This window comes from Podarcis gaigeae (assembly GCF_964106915.1).
Source record: "Podarcis gaigeae genome assembly, chromosome: 8".
In the NCBI taxonomy this organism is placed as follows: domain Eukaryota; kingdom Metazoa; phylum Chordata; class Lepidosauria; order Squamata; family Lacertidae; genus Podarcis; species Podarcis gaigeae.
In genome coordinates this window covers 10828997-10843693 of record NC_139684.1, presented here as the reverse complement: position 1 = coordinate 10843693, position 14697 = coordinate 10828997, and the positions used below count along the sequence as shown (strand labels likewise).

Genomic DNA, 14697 nt, shown 5'->3' with positions numbered 1-14697 from the left:
ATAATAATAATAAGCACCCCCTTTGCTTGGGATTTCCCAGCAACTGGACCTCGAAGGCATGATGCTTGAAGGCAGAACATTGATAATAATAATAATAATAATAATAATAATAATAATAATAATAATAATTTATTATTTATACCCCGCCCATCTGGCTGGGCCTCCCCAGCCACTCTGGGCAGCTTCCATAGAAACCAAAAATACACTAAAATATCACACTTTAAAAACTTCCCTGAACAGGGCTGCCTTAAGATGTCTTCTGAATGTCAGGTAGTTGTTTATCACTTTGACATCTGCTGGAAGGGCGTTCCTCAGGGCGGGTGCCACTCCCAAGAAGGCCCTCTGCCTGGTTCCCTGTAGCTTTGCTTCTCGCAATGAGGGAACGGCCAGAAGGCCCTCGGCGCTGGACCTCAGTGTCCGGGCAGAACGATGGGGGTGGAGAACGCTCCTTCAGGTATACTGGACCAAGGCCGTTTAGGGCTTTAAAGGTCAGCACCAACACTTTGAATTGTGCTCGGAAACGTACTGGGAGCGTACTTACGTACTGATATGATGCCTAGGAGTTGCTAGAACAGAGGAAGCTCCTTTGTCCTTTGCCATGCATGGTGTCTACCTAGCCAACAATGGACTTTAATAATCTTGCATAATATGACATCCTATGCATGGCCAAAGTTTGGTCTCCCGCCCCCATGGAACTTCTCAATTCTGGGTTTTCTTATTTTGTACCTGCTCAGTGCCCTGTGCAGTGGAACTGCCTGCACTGCCCTGAATCCTTCGCTGATCTAGCTCAGCGGTGTCTGCACTGACTGGCAGCGGGACTCTCTCCCAGCCTTGCCTGGAGATGCTGCCAGGGACTGAACCTGGGGCCTTCTGCATGCCCAGCAGGTGTCCTGCCGTTGAGCTACTACAGCCCTTTCCCTCCACGGATTTTCTAACCCCCTTTTAAAGCCATCCACGTTGGTGACCGTCGCTACATCCTGTGGCGGTGAGTTCCACCGTTCAATCCTGCTTTCTCTTATCTGTCCTGAATCTCCCAACCACGAGTTCTAGCGTTATGAGAGAGGGAGGAAAAACTACTCCCTATCAAGCTTCCCCCATGCTATGCATAATTTTGTAGACTTCTAGCATTTCCCTTTTTCACTCACCTTTTCCTTAAACTATAAAACCCCCGAATGCTACAGCAATATCCTCTTTGAGGCGAAGCAACCGGAACTGTACCCCAGGATTCCCACACATGCAGAGATGAATGTGATGACTCCCCTTCCCTTTGGGGAAAAAAATTATCTGAAAAGAAACAGTCGCCCACAAGAGAAAAAGCAGATGTCACACCAGCTACCGGTATCCCCAATAATTTATAACAAACCAAAGGCAATCTATTATATACAAAGGAGGGGGAGTGGTGAGCCCAACCCCTTCGCTCACCTTCCGAAACCAACCAACCCCCCGCTCACCCCCAGGCCGTCCCCCAGTTGCTATGGAGCGATGGGGGATGCTCAGATTTTGATTTCAGTCCGGAAGGTCTGTTGGACGTGCTCGATGTGCTTGCCGGGGCGCTTTTGAGCCTTGATGGTCAGAGAGCCGTCTCCGCCCAGGGCAGAAGTGACGGAAGTGGGGTCCACATCCTCAGGCAGCTGGCATTTGTGGGTGAAGGTGTTTATGATGGTCCCGTCCGCTGCCAGCTGAGCGGGGCAAAGAGAGAGGAGAGAGGAGTCAGCGGGGGCCTGGACTGGGGATGTTTAGTCTGCCTCCCTTTTCCCTCTGAGGATGGGTCAGCCTTTAGCACAGCAGGCCCTGTGAAACTCCCTGCCACAGGAATCGTCACTGCTGTCTTTTAGATGTCTCCCCAAAAAAGTGTTACTGCTCAGGCAGGACTTTGTCACTGTGATTTCTACCAACCAGTATTTATTGATGCTTTCATTTATTTTATTGTGATTTTTTTTTGGTGGTGTATACCACCTTCCTGCATTTCTATGGAATCATAGAGTTGGAAGGGACCCGGGGGTCATCTAGTCCAACCCCCTGCAATGCAGGAATCTCGGCTAAAGCATCCATGAGCTGCCTATAAATAGTTCAATCCATCTGCCTATAAATAGTTCAGTCAATCAGTTTAGGGCCGTGACCACAGAGAAGGGTTGCCGTGGTGTATAGGGGAGGGCAAGGAGTCTCCCCAGGGGGGGATGGGGTGGGCTCTAGAGCATGGGCAGAGGGCAGGGGATGCAGCCTCCGTGCAGAAGCTCAGTCAATCTGGACCTGGAAAGGGGACACTGGGTGGTATTCATTGCTAGCCTTACTCAGAGTAAGCCCATTGACATTAAAGGATGTGACTAACTGAAGTTCAGGAGTTTCATTGCTCAACTCCCCCCCCCCCCAATAATCCTGGGAACTGTAGTTTGTTAAGGGTGATCTGTATTGGGTGAACTACAGTTCTCGGGATTCTTTGCAGGAAAGTCATGTGTTTTTAAAGGCATGACGTATACGCAGCCTGGCTGGAGTCTGTCCACTTTTCAGCTCTTGCTATGCTGTGATCCTTGTGGTATGTAGGTGTCCCTGATAGAAACCACACCTCCCTGCCTCAGTTGCCTGGTCTGTACAATGGGGCCAACTCATCCTCACTTCCCAACAGCCTCACTTCCCAACTCCAAGCTCTCCAAGTTGCCCCTTCTCCCGTCAGCCCCCCTTGGGAACGCAAACCAGAACAGGTGTACCCATTTCCTGGCCCACAAAGCTCATGCCTTCCTCCCAAAATCCCTCCAGGATTTTCAAGGCAGCCAGAGAGCCAGGAAGATGGTTCAGTGCTTCTGTCACCATGCCTACTGTCTGGAACATTGCGTTCCCGCCCCGGAGGAGTGGCAGGAGGAGAGAGCACTGTGTCCCCAGCAAAGGCAGAGAGGATTTGTCACTGGGGAAGGATGCCAGGCAGACAGGGAGAGAAAGTCCAGGAGGCGCCCCCCCCCCACACTCCCTGGCAGCATCCTGGGTTCCCTTTCTTATGCCAGCGACATCCAGACCTCTGCAAAAAGGGCACTGCTTAACCCCATCTCATTTCAGGCTGAAAGCACTTTTCAAGCACTTTCCCAAGAATTATGTGAACCATAGTTTGCCCCTCAGGTTTCCGATTGGCCACCGTGAGAGCAGGATGCTGAATGTATCTTGCAGTACCCTCTTAATTCCCAACTACAGTTCCCTTAATCCTTTGGGGGAAGCTATGCTCTTTAAAAAAGGGAAGCGGGTGGCGCTGTGGGTTAAACCACAGAGCCTAGGACTTACTGATTAGAAGGTCGGCGGTTCGAATCCCCGCGACGGGGTGAGCCCCCGTTGCTCGGTCCCTGCTCCTGCCAACCTAGCAGTTCGAAAGCACCTCAAAGTGCAAGTAGATAAATAGGTACCACTCTGGCGGGAAGGTAAACGGCGTTTCCGTGCGCTGCTCTGGTTTGCCAGAAGCAGCTTAGTCATGCTAGCCACATGACCCAGAAGCTGTACACCGGCTCCCTTGGCCAATAAAGTGAGATGAGCCCAGAGTCGCCCACGACTGGACCTAATGGTCAGGGGTCCCTTTACCTTTACCTATGCACATTAAAGTTACGGTGTTTTCCCCAGCCCCACACTCAGAGGTACTTTGGGAATAGATTTTGCCCTAAGAAGGCAGAACGGTTGGTCTGGAGGAGAGCTGGGCACCCCTGTGGTCCACCCTTCCTTCCCCAGATCCTTTGGACTACAGTTCCCATCAGCCCCAGCACCACACCTCTGTGGCTCATGGAAGTTGTAGTCCAGAGCTCCCTTAAAAGCTATTTCCCGCTGGATCTAAGAGGAAGAGGGGGAGGACTCGGAGCGGCCTCTCACCTTCTCTGCATGGACTTCAATCTGGTTTTTCGACGTTGTGATGATGATGTCTTCGGGGGAGAAGTCGCTGACGTCCACTGCAAACTGGTACGTGTCCCCTAAGGTCTTGATGTTCCCCATCCCTCCAGCACGGCCCGCTGTGAAAAAGTGGGACAAGGTTGATGTGAACCCCAGATCCCTCAACACAAGGATCTGTTCTCTGGGCCACGGAAGGGTTCAGAGCATTGGCCCAAAACTGGAAGCAAGAAGAATTACCGATGAAAGAAGAATGGAGGTTGAAATTGATGGACTATGCAAAATTAGATAAACTAACAGGAAGGATTCGAAACCTTCGGGACCAGAGACTGGAGTAAATTTACGGATTATTTGAAAAGTAATTGTGATGAACAGATTACGTTAGTAGGTTTGCAAGAAGTTTTGTACGGCGAATTATTTGAAATATTGCAAAAAAGATCATGAGGAGAATTATTAGTTAAAGATAATTAAAGGTAATATGAAATTAAGAAATGCATAATAAGTGATAAGAACGGAAAACCATCAGAGGTGTTGACGGAAGTCCAAAAAAAAAAAAATATTGTGTAAGATTGAAGTTCTTGAATGCTAATTAATATGTTAAAAGTTGTATGAATGCTAATTAATATGTTAAAAACAAAAAAAGTGTATATAGATATATATATATAGTGAGAGAGCCAGTTTAGAGGATTCAGGACAGCGTAAAGGAAACCCAGTGACAACAGTTAAACTGTGGAACTCCCTCCCGCAGGAAGCAGCAATGCTGAACAATTTGGATGGCTTTAAAAGAGAATTGGACAAATTCTGGAGGACAACAAAGTGAATCCTGTTTACCGTCCACATTGGCAATGCTCTACACTCACAGAGGTCGAGATGCTCTGGTTTCCCATGGGGTGGGGGCTTCTGGTCAGCCGCTGTGAGAACAGGAGGCTGGGCAACACTACACTGACCAGGTCCAGAGTGCCAGATACTATCACACCACCTTGGGCCACAGAAAAGAGCCCCAGAGTGGAGCATCAGTAAGAAAATCAGCAGATGTCTGCCCCAGCTGCCCTCCCTCCCCCATCATTGTTTCAGGCCTGTTCCTGTCTGAAGAAGGGAAGGGCAGTGGTTGCTCAGTGGTTAGAGCATATGCTTTGTCTGCAGAACGCCCCAGGTTCAGTTTCCCACGACGGCATCTCCAAGCAGGGCTGGGAAGGAGTCGATACTGAGCAGGATGGAACAGTGGCTGGACTCAGCTGAATGCAACTTCCTGTGGTCTCAGGTCCAATCTACAGCCAAATGACCTCTGCCTGAGACCTTGGGCAGCGCCTCAGAGGTGGAGGAAGGAGGAAGCAGTAGTCTGAGAGACTTCACAAGGGAGCTTCTTCTGTCCTGGGGAGCCACGTCCAACCTGAAGGTCCAATTGGGTTAAGGATGGAATGATCTGCATCTTTGGATTCTTCCAGTTTATCATTTACCCCTTTGGAAGTTCAGTGCTCCACATTAGTTTGCAGATTCTTTTTATAAATAAAGTCACTGTAGAAAATCGCCAGCATTTTAGTGCTGAATCTCCTAATATATTTTTGGTTGGCTCTGTTGCTGTTCAAGGCGTGAGAATGTGGGAGCAAATTTGCCTTAGAAGCCACATCCACCTTCACATCACCACTTTTAACAGTCTTGGCTTCCCTCCCAAAGAATCCCAGGAAACGTAGTTTACCCACCACAGCGCTGCCCTCAACAAACTACAGTTCCCAGGCTGCTTTGAGGGAAGCCATGCACTTTAAAGGTATGGTGTGGACAGAATCACACCCAGGTACACAAACACACACGCCCCGTTCCCACAGCCGCCTTGCCTGAGAAGCCCAGGGGCTCGCTGCGTGGCCTCAGGAAGCCCCCAAAATTGTCGCCGAATATCCCGTGCGCCTTCTCCATGGCAGTGAGCCTTGCTTGAGGAAAGAGCTGTACCCCCAACAGTGGCTTCGACCTCTCCGAAGGGGCTTATCCGGGAGAAAGAAAAGGAGGCGCCCTAATTCAAGCTGCCCAAGGAGTCTGGAGGCACCCAAGTTGGGTGGGCGAGGAGAGAGCAATTCCCTTCCCTGTTCAGCCCTTTCTGCTCTGCTCTGAGTCACTCTTGGGTGCTCGTGAGGTATTCAGCCACAGCTGCAGCGCATATAAAGGCGCTCCGAGCCTCTGGGCTGACTTCCAGGCCTCTTGTCAAAGTCTCTAAATTTAGGCACTCTAGCATCATGACTCCCTCCGACCATCCCGCTGGAAAGTTTCCCCGGTGGGACACGGGCTCCAAACAAACAAGGTGGGGGAGCGTCATGACTAGCATTCCTGCCGGCCTGGATAATAACAGCTCCCCCCCCCCCGGCGATTAGCCCTGCCTTCCAAAAAAAGGCGCATGAGTGGGCATGTGAGTCTGGCAAGGGATTGGGGTGGGGCGGGGAGGGTGAGTTTGTGTGACAGGAGGCAACAAAAGCAGATCCTAAAAGGACGATTCTCTGGGCTGGCAGATCAAGACCTTGGGGACAGGACGTCCGGAGAGCCCCACAGACAGCTGACCACAAAATCATGTAATTGTAGAGATAAAAGGGGACCCGCAAGGGTCATCTAGTCCAACTCCCTGCAGTGCAGGAATCTCAGCTAAAGAATCCCTGACAGATGGCCACCCAACCTCTGCCTTAAAATTTCCAAGGAAGGAGAGTCCAGCACCTCCCAAGGGTGTCGAACAGCTCTTGCTGTCAGAAATGTCTTCCTTATGTTTAGTCGGAATCTCCTTCATCATCTTGGTCACCCTCCTCTGCACGCCTTTTAGTTTGTCAATATCCTTTTTAAATGGTGGTCTCCAGAAATGGGCACAGTAGATCTGGGTCTGGCCCACTGAAATCGATCAGTTCCTTGTCATATCCTAGCTCGGTCACGGGAGTCACTGACGGGAGTGTCGCTGGTCATTCCTGGAGTTGGCAAGGCTCACTTGACGATTATGAGAAACATCAGCCCCGCTGATGGAACTCTCCGCCACTGGAGATTCAGCAGGATGTGCCTTCTTGTGCCAACGTTTAAATTCCTCCTATTCCGTCAGGTAAGAAGACATCCTTCCAAAATGGTTCAATGATGTCCTTTTTTAAACTTTTTAATATGGTTTATATTTTTACTGCTGTAAACTGCTTTGATAGATAGATAGATATTTACGATACAGCAATATACAAATATTTTAATAAATAAATAAAGGACCACCGCCGGTTCCAGCATCCTGCCTTGACACTGGCCAACCAGATGTCTCTTCCTAAACGGGGCCCTGGGCGCAACAATTCTCCCTTTCTGCTGTTCCCTGCAACGGGATTCATAAACATTTACTAGCTCCACTTAAGGCATAGTCATTGCAACTAGCAGCCCTTTTCCTCCCTCTAAACCACTTTAAAAGCCATGTAAATTTTGTTGTTGCTTTTTTAAATAATATTTATTAAAGTTTTAAAGCTTACAAAAAGAAAAAGTAAAAACACCATACTAAACAAAAACAAAACAACACATCACAATAAGGGGGAAAAAAGAAAAAGAAGAAAACAGAAAAATAAAATCCATTAAAAAACACAGCGAATCTTCCCATAACCTATCTTTCATTAGCTTGTTTCCTTGACCTCCTCACACCTCCCTTTTTTGTATTCTAGTTCGGTTAGCTATTTCAGCAAATCCTTCCCATCTTTTCCAATTTTTGTCCTGTAATTTATCTTAATATTAATGTAACTTTACTTTCCCTCCTTTCACCAATTAACAGTCTGTTTTTTTCCTAATCCTTTATAACATTTCTGCTAAAACCACATAACTTCATTCCAACATCCTTCTAACATTCATTAATTTTACAATGTTTCTGTAAATAGTCTTTAAATTTCTTCCAATCTTCCTCCACTGACTCTTCTCCCTGGTCTCGGATTCTGCCAGTCATTTCCGCCAGTTCCATGTAGTCCATCACCTTCATCTGCCATTCTTCCCGGGTGGGTAGATCTTGTGTCTTCCAGTACTTTGCAATAAGTATTCTAGCTGCTGTTGTAGCTTACATAAAGAAAATTCTATCCTTCTTTGGCACCAATTGGCCGACCATGCCCAGGAGAAAGGCCTCTGGTTTCTTCAGAAAGGTATATTTAAATACCTTTTTCATTTCATTATAGATCATCTCCCAGAAAGTCTTAATCCTTGGGCATGTCCACCAAAGGTGAAAGAATGTACCTTCAGTTTCTTAGCGTTTCCAACATTTATTATCGGGCAAATGATAAATTTTTGCCAGCTTGACTGGTGTCATGTACCACCTGTAGATCATTTTCATTATATTCTCTCTTAAGGCATTACATGCCGTGAACTTCATACCTGTGGTCCATAACTGTTCCCAGTCAGCCATCATAATGTTATGTCCAACATCTTGTGCCCATTTAATCATAGCAGATTTCACCGTTTCATCCTGAGTGTTCCATTTCAGCAGCAAGTTATACATTCTTGACAAGTTCTTAATTTTGGGATCTAGCAGTTCTGTTTCCAATTTTGATTTTTCCACCTGGAAGCCAATTTTTTTGTCCAAATTATATGCCTCCATTATCTGGTAATAATGAAGCCAATCTCGCACTCTATTTTTTAGTTTTTCAAAACTCTGCAGTTTTAATCTGTCTCCCTCTTGTTCCAAATAAAAGCCATGTAAATTTTGTGCCTGCTGCTTTTGCTTGACTTGGTGGAAGCACAAAGATGAAAAATGTATAATATTATATATACCATAGTCAGGGCTGTCTTAAGCATATGCAGCACCGGGGTGCAAAGATCCACCCGGTGCCCCCCCCCCCCGTTGCCTAGACCAAGGCGTACAGGAGGACGGAGTCAGCTGACCTCAGCGTCTTGCTGGCTCGGTCGCCCCTGAACTTGTGGCGCAGAGCCACCCACAGCAGAAGAACCCACTGCGGCGCTCTGACCGATGGGCCAGCTCTTCCCCGGACTCAACTCTCAGGCCCTGGACTCTCAGCCTGGTGCCCCTGAGAGCCCAGCATCCGGGTTCCCCGCACCCCTAGCACCTATGGGTAAGATGGCCCTGACCATCGTTCAGTAAGGGGGGTAAAAAGAGCTAAAGGACCCCTGACCGTTAAGTCCAGTCACAGACGGCTCTGGGATTGCGGTGCTCATCTCGCTTTACTGGCCGAGGGAGCTGGCGTACAGCTTCCGGGTCATGTGGTCAGCATGACTAAGCCGCTTCTGGCAAACCAGAGCAGCGCACGGAAACGCCGTTTACCTTCCCGCCGGAGCTGTATCCATTTATCTACTTGCACTTTGACGTGTTTTCGAACTGCTAGGTTGGCAGGAGCTGGGACCGAGCAACGGGAGCTCACCCCGTCGCGGGGATTCGAACCACCGACCTTCTGATCGGCAAGCCCAAGAGGCTCAGTGGTTTAGACCACAGCATCACCCACATCCCTCAGTAAGGGGGGAGGGACAGCTAAATCAAGCATGACCTTCTTCAAACAAGCCCAAAGGAAACCTGTTTGATTTGCATCTTGCGTCCTGAAAGAAGCTATTTCCAAACAGTTGCGAGGCTCAGGCTGGAATCCAACAGGGGAAGCGGCAATGCGCAAAGCCTCACCTGTACAACTCCTGCCTGCTTTGCAGCCCTGGGGGGCGGGGATGAAAGGGGACGCCGTAAGCATTGGGGGAGGCAGTGCCTGACCCCCCCCCTTGCATCCTTCGCCCATTTAAGGTTCCCTTTCTAGCTCGCTCGGAGGGATCCCGGGCCAACCCACCCCGGGGCGCTTGCGCGCACCCGGCCGCCCGGAATGTGCCTCGGTTGCGCGCTGGGAGCGGTGAGATGAGGCAGGCGGGAGGCATTTCACAGGCGGCTCGGAGGAGGAGGAGAAGGGGCTGGATCAGAGCTAAATCCGGCTTGCTTGGTCACCGTCCCGGCTCAAGCCTTAGTCACCCTTTGCTCGCGCTCTCTTGCCAGGGACACCTGCCAATGTCACGCCGATCGCCCTCCGCTGCTTCCCGCAGGAGAAGCTCGCCCTTAAGCCAGGAGCCTGCCTCCTCCGGGTGGCGCGGAGGCACGGAAGTCATTCACGCGTTACCTACTGGGGGCATATTTGGGTTCGGATGCCAACTAGAATAAAACATTGGGGGAGGTACCGTAAGTCCCGCCCCGCATAATCCTTTATATATAATTCTATAATATCCTTTATATAATTTTTATTAAATGATTTTATGTTACAAAAAGCATTACAACCATACTACCACAAAATATTATTGAGAAATAAAAATGACATGCATCAATATTTTGTTTATTTGTTATTTGTTATTTACCGTCTTATTTCCTCCCACACATTTCATACAAAACACCCACCCGCACACACACACACACACACACACACTCATTAATTTCATTAATGCTAATAATGAAAATAAATATTTCCCCCCCCTTTTATCTTACAAAATCTTTTTTTCAGTTTTGACTTCCTGTCAAGTCCCTTCACATATGTTTTACCTTACAACTGAATGTACGCAAAACAATAAACCCTGCACAATCGATCACACATGCACACCATTTGAATGGCAATACACATCAACTTGGGGGGGGGGACAGTCCCCTCAAAAAATTATTGGGGGGGGTGATGGTACCTTGGCCCCAGGAGTTGGCTCCTACGCTGCCCCCCTGTATTTTGTTTCATAAAACGTATATACTCTGATTTGCAAAAATAAAAGCAAATTATCAGCAGCTATTTAAAATGTGGGGAAAATTTAAACCAACTGATTAAAACCATGTCAACACCTTGAAGGCACCTGACATCAATAGGCAGGGAGTTCCAAAGTGTGGACGCTGCTGCCACACTTAAAGATGGAACACCCTGGGGTCAGCCATCTGACACAGTTCCCCCCCAATGCTTGAGAAAAGATGGGGCTCACATTTCCCAGTAAAAGGGGTGTTTTTTTCTGCCTGCAGCCTCTCTCTCTCCCTGCCCCATTTCCAGGAGACTCGGGGGGGGGGGGCTGCTCTCTTGCACTCGGGCCCTGCTTGCAGACTGCCCTTGGGGGGTATCTGGTTGGCCACGGGGACTGAAAGCAACAGGCTGAACTACAAGGGCCCTGGGCCTGATCCAGCTGCCTCTCCTGATGTTCTTATGTCTCTGGGCAGAGCAGAGGGAGCTTGCCTCTCTGCCAGGTACACAATGGGGACCATTCAGCTCAGCAACCCAGCACGGCCCTTAACAAGGAGGCACTGAGTGATGGGGGCATTTTCCATCCTGCAACAAGCGGTTCAGGAGTATGTCGTCTCTGCCCCCTCACCCATTATTGAGGGGAAGTGCGTGGAACAGGTCTCAGTGTTTCAATTTCTGGGAATGGAGTTGAGAGATGACCTAACCTGGGGAGAAAACAGCAAAGACCTGATGAAGAGAGCACAGCAGAGGTTATATTTTGTGAGAATCCTCCGGAAAAACAATCTCTTAAAGGACCTGTTGATGGCATTTTACCATTGTACTGCGGAGAGTGTATTAATTTATGGTCTGTGTGTGGTTTGGGAGCTGCACGGCCAGGGAAAAAACAATGCTGTCCAGGGTTGTAAAGAATGCGGAGAGAATAATTGGGTGCACTCTTCCCACCTTGGATCAAATCTATGCTTCCAGGTGCCATAAGAAAGCTGTAGGATAGTGTGCACCCCGGAAATGATCTCTTTCAGCTTCTGCCTTCTGAAAGAAGGTACAGGGTTATAAAGACTAGGACTAGCCGCCTGAGAAACAGTTTCTATCCAAATGCGATTTTGGTTTTAAAGATTATTGTATTGTATCATATCATTCAACCATACCCCCAGTGCCACCCCCAGTTACAGAGTTGGTGATGAGGGGGCATTTTTTTAAGGACACAAGTATTGTCCCATCCGGAGCTGGCAAAAGCAAGTCCCATCTAGTCCAGCTCCTCTCTCTGTTCCTTGCAGTGGCCAGCCAAATGCCCCAAAGGGTATAACAGAATCATAAGAGTTGTAGAGCTGGAAGGGAACCCAAGGGTCATCGAGTCCAGCCCCACAAGCAGGACCTGAGCAGAGCAGCAGCAGCACTCTTCCCTTTGTGCTGCCCACCAACTGACTTTCAAGGGTATCCTGTTTCCAACAGTGGAGAGCATAGCCATTGCGACTTGCAGCCATGAATTTGTCTAATCCTCTTTCAAAGTCCTCCATGTCGGTGACTACCACTGCTTCCTGTGGGAGGGAGTTCCATAGGTTAACTATGCACTGTGCAAATGATGTGCTTTCGTATGTTGTTTTCACTAATGCCCCTTTCCCCCAAACCAATGCACTGCCATTGTTTGGCTGGGGAATTATATCATGAAGTTCAGAGAAGTGCAGAGAGGCAGTTTCTCGCTGAAACACAAATAAAACTGAATCTGTCGCCACCATCCCACCTTATTTATGACGCTTACAGAGGAGAAAGGAAAGCACTGAGGCACAGTGAGGCCCTGCCCACACAGCCCCACTGCCCTTGGCTCTGTCTTTTGGTCACGCAAGAGTGTGACGCGTACTTTGGGGAACTGGAAGGCAGGCATGTACTCCGCAGATGAGCTCCTGCAACTCAAATCAGATGCTGGCCCTTGAATCTGGCTCAGTCGACACCCTTGTGGTGTAGGAGTGCTGGATCCCAGCGCAGGCAAACTGCTCTTCCCTCGCAGCCCTTTTCCTTGCTCCTGAGTTGCTGCCAGGCCAGTTCCTTCCAGCTCAGGTCTGTCTGGATCCCTGAAGGGCACTTTCTGCAAGGTCCCAAATCACCTGCAGATGGTTAGAGGTCAGAGAGAGGGGTGTGGTGGGGAGGGAGGGAGACAGGTGTGTTCTCTGGCTAGCGCAGGTGCAGAGAGACAAGATCCCAGAGAGGACACACCAGGACCTTTCCACCAGAGAGGCAGGGTACGGTAAGTCTTTTGCACGCTCTAGGGTTGTAGCTTGTTAACTCAGGCAGCCACCTGTGACTTGTGCACTTACCTGGGATTCAGCCCATTAAACATAGCAGGTCTTACTCTTGTGTAATTCAGCCTAGGGCAGAGCTGTGGGAGTCTCTTGCAGAAAACCCCCTGCAAGGGGGTCTTCAGAGAAGACTCTTGGTTGCTCCTGTAGCTGAAACGACAAGGGTTGCTCAGGATGTTTTGTTGTGGTTCTTTCCAGTTTGGTGGTTTTCAAGAAGAAACAGCAGCCGTTGCCATGAATTCCTACTTGAGGCTGAAAGAGGAGAAGGAGATGTAAATTGCTAGCATTTTCTCTTAGAAATAAACCCTGTGGGAGGTGGGGGGGGGCCTTTGACTTTCTGAATTTTTGAGTAATTTGGCAGCCCAACCCTTTCCCAAGCAGGAAGGTCTGCTTTGCAGGGTTTACTCTGAGCTTAAGTGTGCACAGGATTGCAGCCTCAGGAAGTTCAGAATATTTCATGTTTACACTTAAAATTATGCAGGGGGGCTACCTGGATCGGCCTGTTTTATGTTAGACCGAAGTTGTGGCCCGTAACTCCAGGTGCTAGTGGAGTACTCAGAACTCGGTTGTGTAGAGAAAAGACTCTGTGCATGCCTAGAGGCACCCTTTCCCTCCTGCTTCGCACATTCCATGGCAATGTGGGGCTGAGTTTACTTGAATGAGCCGGAAGAGGGCCAAGGATGGATTTAGGGGAAGGGTGCAGAGTTGCTTGCTCAGTGAATTCAGCAGCACAAAGCCCCACAGAGTTGCACCAACTTGCCCACAGGATCACAGCTCCCACAGAGTTGGGAGGAATGGTGCAGCAAATTTGGTCTTCAGCCTTTCCTCCCTGCCCCACCATGTAGTCACCCGCTGGAAACCTTCCCCATTTTCAACAGGGGGTGCTTGCCAGCCCTATCAGCAGATGGATGCAGAAGGTCAGCAGAAGAGGAAGGATGGAAGGGAGGAGGAAGAAGAGCGGATTCTGATGCTGGAGCAGAGTTGGAAGCCTTGGCCAAAAACACGGAGGAAGATCAGAGGTAAGGGAAAAGGGATCTAGGGATCTATAAGAGTCAGAGGATCCCCCGGGTGGTTATCCAGAGACAGGTTCCCTGTGCAGCATCCATGCTGGTCCTCAAAACCTTCAGCTGCTGGTGGGAATGCAGAAAGAATCAAGGCAGATAAGAGAAAGTCCTTTTTCACACAGTGACCACCACCAACCTAGATCGCTTGAAAAGAGGATCAGAGAGCTTCATGGAGGAGACGGCAATAATAATAATAATGATGATGATGATGATGATGATGATACAGGAACTCCGCTCACTCTGGGGAGCTTCCAACAAATTATAAAAACCACAGTAAAACTTCAAACATTAAAACCTTCCCTATACAGGGCTGCCTTCAGGTGCCTTCTAAAAGTTGTTTATTTCCTTGACATCTGGTGGGAGGGCGTTCCACAGGGCAGGCGCCACCACCAAGAAGGCCCTCTGCCTGGCTCCCTGTAACCTCCCTTCTTGCAGTGAGGGAACCACCAGAAGGCCCTCGGCGCTGGACCTCAGTGTCCAGGCTGAACGATGGGGGTAGAGACGCTCCTTCAGGTATACAGGACTGAGGCCATTTAGGGCTTTAAAGGTCAGCACCACCACAACTTTGAATTGTGCTCGGAAAGTACTGGGAGCTGACGTACTGTTGATCTTTTCAGACTGGTGTTCTATGGCAGCACTTAGAATTCCCTGCATATTGACATCAGGCAGGCCCCTTGCTAAAACATTTTTGTTTAAGGAAGCCTGCCCAGATGTTTATTAGAAAGCCAACGTCTTAATCTGTTTGCAGTCCACTGCTATTTTAACTTTCTGAACGTTTTGAATTATCATAGTTATTTTCCCTACTGGTAATTTTATTGCTTTATTCCT

General features: G+C 48.9%; 2 protein-coding genes across 4 annotated transcripts in view; one reads left to right on the top strand and one right to left on the bottom strand.

Moving 5' to 3' along the window:
- Positions 1–1333: 1333 nt before the first annotated feature.
- On the bottom strand, positions 1334–6033 carry HSPB7 (heat shock protein family B (small) member 7). The gene is made up of 3 exons (XM_083750388.1): positions 5688–6033; positions 3841–3977; positions 1334–1679 (listed from the first exon to the last, which is right to left on the bottom strand). The coding sequence occupies exons 1-3, from the start codon at positions 5764–5766 to the stop codon at positions 1494–1496; spliced, it is 402 nt and encodes a 133-aa protein (XP_083606514.1). The 5' UTR covers positions 5767–6033; the 3' UTR covers positions 1334–1493.
- Positions 6034–6337: 304 nt separating this feature from the next.
- Positions 6338–14697, top strand: part of CLCNKB (chloride voltage-gated channel Kb) — a 31516-nt gene continuing 23156 nt past the window's right edge. The window contains exons 1-3 of one of the 3 annotated variants that reach the window (XM_083750213.1): positions 6338–6410; positions 6750–6919; positions 13684–13824. In XM_083750213.1, coding sequence (XP_083606339.1) covers positions 13710–13824 — 115 coding nt within the window. In that variant the 5' untranslated portion in view covers positions 6338–6410; positions 6750–6919; positions 13684–13709. Of the gene's footprint in view, positions 6944–13683; positions 13825–14697 lie in introns of all 3 variants that reach the window. The other 2 variants (XM_083750214.1, XM_083750212.1) reach the window with 2 other exon arrangements.